Raw genomic sequence first — 8,491 nt, 5'->3', positions numbered from 1 at the left:
GCTGTAAATGATGAAGTATTCATTAGTACACTGTTCAGTAACTTTTACACACTAATTTATATATAAATTATTCACACATGCATGATACATACAGACTACTCTGATGGCAAAAAAAAATTCCTGGTCTTTCCACAACTGTAACTTTCAAAGACCTAATTTACAGATTTTAACAGGATGTAAACTACCAAAATCACATAAATAATGTTTTATTATATTTCATTAAGACTGCACTAACAGCTGTACAAAATGTTCTAGCAATAACAGTAATATCTGAACTGTCAAAAAAACACTTATTCAACAATAACAAAAAAAGAGACAAAGAAACAAGCCATTAAAATAAATTCTAAATGAGCATGATTTTATAATATATATTAGAAATGTCTACAAATGAAAGAACAACTTACAGAATATTTATATAAAGTTATTGTGACGAACTTGTTCTGTGTCATGGTTACTAGGTTGTCTACAGTTGTCTCAACTAGCTCAATAAAGACACATTGACTAATTCCAGGAACTGTTTATTTACACAAGACAATACGTAAATACTGGACAAGTAACATTCACATGTTATTGGTGAATCCATCAGGTATTGGTAGATTGGCACCTACATTATTGTCTGTGTAAGCAGTACTTGTAACAAAACTGCTAATAAAATTCTCAGCACACGTTAGTGTCACATATTTACAATAATTAACATAACTGTACATCACAAACCAATGAACAATTAACATTTTATACATACAATATTATGTGACTGTTGAATTACATCAGACGTTGTAGTTTTAGCATAGGTAAGATGACTGCACAAAATGTAAGTGGTAAACTTATAAGTTATTATTAATTAAGTTATGTGTGTGGGTGTAATGTAATAAGTGCATAACGATATGATATGTGCTTACATCTGAAGGAATAAAACAATGCTAACTTATTTTTTCACAGTATTTATATAACATAGTTGCAAATTGTGAAATGTCTTTTGAGTGTCCAATTTATCAATAAGAATGTAATGTAAAGAAAAAAATGGAATTCTATAAGCTTACCATTGAAAGCCAGAATTGTTGTTCTGTTTCTATAGAATTTTAATTTTTTATAAACAGTTTAAGCTGTTTGTTGTCAAGAATACTCTAAGGGTATGGGGACCATCAAAATTTTTATGAATATTTCTTTTCATTTCAGCTCGCTTTGGAAGTTCTAAAATTGACCAAAATTTGATTGATAGAATTGAGAAAGTCACTGGAAAGCCAGCACACCATTTACTGAAAAGGGGAATATTTTTTTCTCACAGGTATTTCTAATACATACAGCATACTCACTGCTGTGTTAATCTAACTTAGAGTATGGACACACAAAGTTGTGCGAAACCACCTTTAGAGGAAACTGTTCACTTTAGGCTACTAAATCAGTTCACAAAAGCACGTCATGCATTTTGGAGCCGTGGATGTATTATAAAAGTGGCGGTCAAATTAAATTTGATAACAGTAACCCAATAGTTGGTAGTAAGTGCTGTTAACTATCTACCTCCTTTCTAATATATCATTTCAAAATTAGGGATGGTTATAAGCAGATATCACTTGTTTAGATTTTCAAAAAAATTATATAAAAAAACAAATTACAAAATCAGTTTGAATATGTTGATAAAGGAAAGGGTTAAAAACTTTGTTTGAAAACAGCATCTCCGAGCTAAAAATATCTCTTAAACTTAACAATTAATTAGTTGAAATGATAGTTAAAATAATAATTTTGATTTATGTATTTTTTTTATATTTATCTTTGCAACATTTTTAGTAATCCTTATTGTTGAACAACTTTTGTTTAAACTTGCTTTTCTTGGTTGAAACTGAGTGACTGACTGGCTTTAAAACATAAAAAAGTTTGCATAATACTTAAAGGTCCTTAGGAAGTGCTGTTTTAAAAAAAATATATATGTCTAGACATTACCCAAAGATCTATAATTGAATATGTATTTAATACATAATCATCACAATTCTAAGCTGAATACCTCGGGTGATAATGATAAAAAGTTAACACTGTTAGATTTCACAAATCCTCACTTAAAACTAGACACAACTCTGTTTTTCTTTAGCCATACTTCTGTTCATGTGTTGAATTTTTGTCATATATTAAAAGTTATGGAACCAATCTCCATATGATACTAGCAACAGAATAAGTTCTACAGTATTTGGTTTCCAAATTTTTCTTAAAAGATTGATAGTAATTTATTAGAAAGTTATGGAAGTTTAAAATGGATATTTCTTTTTCTTGTTTTCTAGAGATATGCATGAGATCCTTAACTCTTATGAAAAGAAGAAGCCATTCTTCTTGTACACTGGTCGTGGGCCTTCATCTGAGGCTTTACATCTGGGTCACCTGATTCCATTTGTCTTTTCCAAGTAAGAGTTTGAACTAACAAAGCATCCAAACATCCTAAAATACCCAGGATGAATGAACTTTAAAACAAATTTGAGGAAAAATATTTAGATGTTGTGCAATTACACTGTCCAACAAGTCATTTTCATCAGGTATGATTATGGGTGGGCTAGATAGCTCTTGGGATGCTGATTCAAAATCTGTTTTCCTCTAGCACGTCAAATTTTCATGATGAGACCAATCAAATTTGAAAGGTTATTGCCTTAATTATAATTTAAGTTGTACTTTTTTTTTTCATAAATGTGTACTGTATAAATTTAACTAAGTGTATGGCATTTATGGGATTTATACTGAAAAATGAACAAAGTAGTAATGTTAACTAGCCTAATGTGTGATTATTACCTAAATTATGCTGAAATTAATACCAGTCATGTTTGGATAACTAGATGTGCTAGAAGAAAATTGAAAACAGATTTGAAATAAGCATGCAAAACTGGTCGAGAAAAGTGTACTTGCATCTTTGATGAGAGAAAAAAAAAGTTTCATTTTGTCAACCAGTGTTATTTGTGAGAACGGGTATATGAAGAACTGGTACTAAAAATAATGGGTACATTGTTTTTAAGTAAGAAATAAAAGATGCTTCTCCACATGACAGGTAGCTAATACATTTTGCCATTGCCATAATATTGTTTTACATATAATAACATAAGTGTGCCAGTATATGATGCAATCAGCATTAGACCATACCCTTCTGCCAGTGTGGTTGGAATTCTATCTTTTTTTGTTGCTTGTATCCCTTGGGGATTTTTCTTCTTCTTCTTCTCCTACTTTTACTGTTTTTTTCTGAGGTTCTTTTTTCACAACCCCAATATCTTTACTAAGGTTGCACTAAACTATTCTTCATGCTGCCCTGTTTTCTTCCTTATCTGTTGCAGAGTTCACTTGCTTTCTTTGTTTCTTAAACTTGCCTCATCGAGGTGCCGTATTTTCTGTTGTTAGACTCCCTCAGTTTGGTCTTGGTAAATTCCTTTATGCAAAAGGTTTTGGGATTTCCTTATCCCATGTCCCTCTTATGAAAGGTCAGCCTTCTTAAGGCTCTGTAATCAGCTGTTTTTGTAACAAACTCACAGCTGTGCTCTTGTGAGAGTTTGGCTCATAAACTTTGTTCACCTGTGGACTTGCTTTGTGACCCAAGGTTTTCTCTTGGGACCTTTCTTTGTCTTTCTGGGCTTATGTCTCTCTGTTTTCAACTAATTCCTGAGAGCTTTCACATGAAGAATGCATCAATGGGTCTGCATTATAAGCCTGAGAGGCATCATCTGCTATAACAAAAAAATTATATGACTAGATATATATATATATATCAACTGGATATAATGGAACCCACCACATGGCGAGTGTTATTTCACAAGGAATACTTCTTTCTCCTTAAATCTGCCTCAAGTAGAGGATAGCAGAAAGGGTTAATCCCATCTGCTTCTGCTCAGTGCTCACTGTTGAAATAGTTTTCCACAAGAGTACTTTGGTAATTTATATATTTTACCATCCAAACCATACTAATACTTCTTCCAAAAAATAAAAGCACCAGCTGTGATTTCTTACCCTCACCTGGTTTGCTCCTACTGACACACTTTGCAGTAACCCAGTGCCCAGTCCCGGTGTGGGACTTATGGAGAAGATAGATTATTCCTGTTCAGTCCATGCTCCTTTCTGGTGTTCTCTCCTACACAAATTCCTCCATTTCATTTTCTTCTAGTGGAATGTAAGAACCCTTGCTTCCCCAGTACCAAACTGCTGCTGGGGTGGTCAGTATGGAGAGTGTTCCTTTGTGTCAGTATAATCCCATTCGTAAGAGCAAGTGGACACACCCTCGATTGGAAGTAAGGCAGGGGTGTCTATCTGGAAGAGTAGTACAGGCCATCCCCAACACTAAGAGCTAGACCATTCCTAATGATAGTGACCAGCCAAATTGGTCTTGCATTCTCTGTGAGACATAGGTATAGTATGATTCATCCATGTTCTTGATTATTCTGGTAAGTATATCATGTAAGTATTTGTAACAAACTGTATGGCATGACCTGTTTTCCTTACCTACACTAACATACATGGTCTGCCAACTACCTGAGATACACAGATTAGTTAAGTAGCCCACCTATGTAACAATTTAGCTCCACAAAGGAGGTTCTTTTGACTACCACTTGTATTGAGCAAAGAGTATTCCATGCTTGAGGTGAATACAGTCTCCCATTGAAGGATGATTCCAATAGGTTTACTTCTCATGGTTGATGATCTTTATTTAATTTCTTTTCCTCCACTGCCTTCTCAATGTGGGATTATGGGTATCTGTTCTGTGGAGAAGTGAATAGAATTTCTGAAGTTAACATTTTCCTTACCTGAAAATGTGTTTCAATTAGATACTCATTTCTCCAGAGAACTACCCATGCTTCCTTCTCACTTCCACTCGATAAGAATGAGTTTTTAGTACACCCAAAGTGATCAAGAGGTAATACTACATATGGAGGATGTGTTACCCTCCTATTGATAGAGGAATATAGTCTAATGCTGATTTCATCATAGACTGGCACAATAGATATTATTATGTATATGAGAGGGAGTTTCATTCAAAGGCTTGGTGCTTGTGCGACAACTGCTTGATAGTGGCACAAGATATTAGTTGTTTGTTTTGTGATGCGAGTATTTATCTGCAATACATTTTCAGGTAGGAAAATGTTAACTTTTAAAATTAACAAAAATGGGTCTAGTTTTCATAAAGTAAAACTTATCTGAAACTTGTTATTTAAGAATTTATTGTAGTAGATATTTTAATAGTATGTTTATACCTGCAATTAATATGAATTTAAGAAGCCAGAAAAATCACTTGTTTGTATATAGTAAAAGACTATTATATCATATGAAAATCATTCATCCATTATTCAGCATTGAACTGCATTTTCTCTAAGAAAGCAATGAATACGATTATTCTCTATCATAAAACAACAAAACAAAAACAGTCATTAGAAAATTTGTGTAAGGTAACGTATTTTGGGGATTACAATTTTTTAACTTTAATATTAAGAGCGTGATGAAAACTTTTCCATCAAAACTTTGTATATAAACATCCCTGTTGCTTTTTTTACCTGTGTAAATTGTGTTTGGTGAACAAAAATTTAAAAAACAGAAGTTCTTGCAAAATGCTGCATAAAATTCGAGATTCCTCAGTTAGTTAGGCAACACTGAAAAGGGACGATTTTAAGAGGTTGACAATTGTTATCCCTATAGATGGCTACAAGAAGTGTTTGATGTTCCTTTGGTCATACAACTGACTGATGATGAGAAATTTCTGTGGAAGAACCTCACTGTTGAAGAGGCAAGACACCTAGCTTTGGAAAATGCTAAGGATATTATAGCATGTGGGTTTGATGTTGAAAAGACATTTATATTCTCAGATTTTGAATTTATTGGGTAAGTTCAACAACAATTAAGTTTTACATGAAGTTTATACTTAAATTGAAGTAAATAACTTTTCATTTAAACACTTAAACTTTGCTTGAGGTAGGAATTTTAGATGAACTAACTGTTAAAAGTTTTGCCAAGGAGTATAAATGTAATACATCTTTACACACACGCACGCACACACACACACACACACACTTTGGGCAAGTAACAATGTGATCACATGTACCCAAATGGCACAAAATATGACAGCAAGTGTTTCACAATGTATAAAACAAATGTTATTTCCAGCAGTACAAAGGCGAAAGTAGTCTGAGCATAAATCAAGAATTCATATTTTGATACTATGCACTTATGATTTTATTGTCAGAAACTATTGACAGTACTGGGTTTATTTTGTTTATATTTATATTGTTTATTAACTTGTAGATCAATTGGTTGATTTCTACTAAGTTGTCAAACAAACTGTTGTCCTACCAGGACTCAAGTCCTGCTGGGTATATACAGAAAGTTAATGCACACACACACACACACATATATATATTATTATTATTATTACTTGCCGTATACTATATCTAGGGATTAGACCTAGATTAACATTAGTAGTAATAAAATGATGTAGGTGTCCTAATGACAATGAAAAGGCGTATGTATAGTTTTTAGCAGTATTGATAAACACTTGAAAATTGTAGATCTAAGCTTTATTATACTTTCTGTTTAGTATCATCATTGCTACAGTGGAAGTGTCAATTCCTTTTTGTATATAATGCTATGGATGTACACAACCCAAGCACTAGATGTAGGCCTAGATCTAAAATAAGTCACAGTTTGTCTACATGTGGACTCAGTTTTTGATGTTGTTGTAGTTTTTTTTTTTTTTTCTAATTTAGGATGGTTTGATATCACATGATGAGCATGAGGCTTAATGACTAGAACCTTCTTGAAAGTTCAGGAAATGATTTGAGCAATATAAAATATGAGTTAGGTTATAGTAGATGATTATTTAATTTGAGTTTGTTATAGTGGATTGATTGCTTATAGAGTTAGTGAGTTTATTAATCAGTTTGTTTTTTATTGTCAGTCAGTTCAATTTTGTGAATATTGAGTTTGTGATTTGATGAAAAAATAGAGATACAAGAAAGTGCCATACATGTGAGAAAAGCTAGCAAGTAAATGAAATTGTATTAATGTCTACAGTAAATTCAGGGTTATCAGTGCACATCAGACTAAAACTAATTTATAGAACTTGAGTTCAAGAAATAAAACACTTTCATTAACATCAGATTGTCTGTAGTCTTTGCATTCTTGTTTTTACTAAATAATCCAAAAGGACCTACCTAACAGAAACAGTTACAACAGTATTTGCACTTGTTACTGCTTAGATCCATATTGAGATCTAAATTAGCATACTATTAAAGCTTTATGTTGCAGCAATATGGCAGTATTTGCCTGATGTAGGAAAGCCTATGGGCAAAAACTAAAACATAAGGTAATGTTTGGAGTTTAATGTAAATTGCTCATGTATTTGAAGAGATTAAACAAAGTTATCAGTAAATGGAAACTTACAGTTTTTTTGGCACTTAAAAATTTGGATAATACTTAGAAAATTTTGCTTCTTGGTTAACCCTTTCACTGCAGCTGGGACATATATTTCCCAGTGTGACCACCCCCTCACACTGTGACTGGGAGAGAGAGAGAAAATTATTCCTGCAATTATTGCAACAGAATGTTATCTTTCCAAACGTAAAACATTTCGGTACAAATGCAGAATTATTGATTTCCTTTCTGCTTATAGTTTAGCACCAGAGATTTCTTTGGCGAAAGGCCTTATTGCATTAAATATTGTAGATTAAGTGTGGTTAAAGTATTACATTTTTTTTCTATACTTTTACTCATAGGTACTTAGATTTACAATAATATTTTATGGGTGAACAGTAGGTGTAAGTACAAATCGTTAATTTTTAACTTTACAAGATAAATAAAAGACTGGGAATTTAAAAACCTGCAAATAGGGATCATAAAAAATAATATAAGCAAACACAACTGGAGATACTATAGACATTATTTACTCAAACTACAAACCCCTATTTTGGCTCCATGCTGTTACATAGAATTAATTTGGTGGAGTCAAAAATAGGGATTTGTAGTCTGAGTAAATATTGTCTACAATACCTCCAGCCTTGTTTGCTTACTTTTTTTATGATCCCTATTTTCAGGTTTTTGAATTCTCAATTTTTTATTTATCTTGTTTGTTGGCTTTTTCTATGTTCAACTATGGGCAAAGGATTACTTGATATGGTATCTAACTGATACGGTTCACGATTATTTACTGTAGTCTTTGACTATTTGATCGCATTACTTTGAGATGTAAATTGTAAAACTGCAGCTGGAGGTTGTCATAGAGATTTCTTTGAGTATATAGTGAGCATTTATACTTTCTCTGTAACTAAATTTTCTGTGTATAATGCATAGCAATGAGCAAATATTTGCCTAGACACAACCCCCACTGTGTATAAAATTTTACGAGTAGAAAAGCAGCCTTTTCATGTATAACATATACATCTAAAACATTGCTTTAAATAAACTTTTGTGTCTTTTAAAGTAATTATTCTACTAATGTGTGTAATAAAATTTAATATTGTGTGTATTGATTTTTTTTTTTACTCCTTCA

The 8,491-nt window shown here is 32.4% G+C and overlaps 1 protein-coding gene across 4 annotated transcripts in view; it reads left to right on the top strand.

Moving 5' to 3' along the window:
• Nucleotides 1-8,491, top strand: part of LOC106462834 (tryptophan--tRNA ligase, cytoplasmic-like) — a 33,066-nt gene that overhangs the window by 7,428 nt on the left and 17,147 nt on the right. For all 4 annotated transcript variants that reach the window (XM_022390228.1, XM_013922796.2, XM_022390226.1 and 1 more), the window contains 3 exons: nucleotides 1,177-1,285; nucleotides 2,271-2,390; nucleotides 5,647-5,829. In XM_022390228.1, coding sequence (XP_022245936.1) covers nucleotides 1,177-1,285; nucleotides 2,271-2,390; nucleotides 5,647-5,829 — 412 coding nt within the window. The remainder of the gene's footprint in view (nucleotides 1-1,176; nucleotides 1,286-2,270; nucleotides 2,391-5,646; nucleotides 5,830-8,491) is intronic.

The sequence above is a fragment of the Limulus polyphemus genome, unplaced genomic scaffold (genome assembly GCF_000517525.1).
Source record: "Limulus polyphemus unplaced genomic scaffold, Limulus_polyphemus-2.1.2 Scaffold1262, whole genome shotgun sequence".
NCBI classification, from domain to species: domain Eukaryota; kingdom Metazoa; phylum Arthropoda; class Merostomata; order Xiphosura; family Limulidae; genus Limulus; species Limulus polyphemus.
This window is presented reverse-complemented; position numbering and strand designations above follow the sequence as displayed.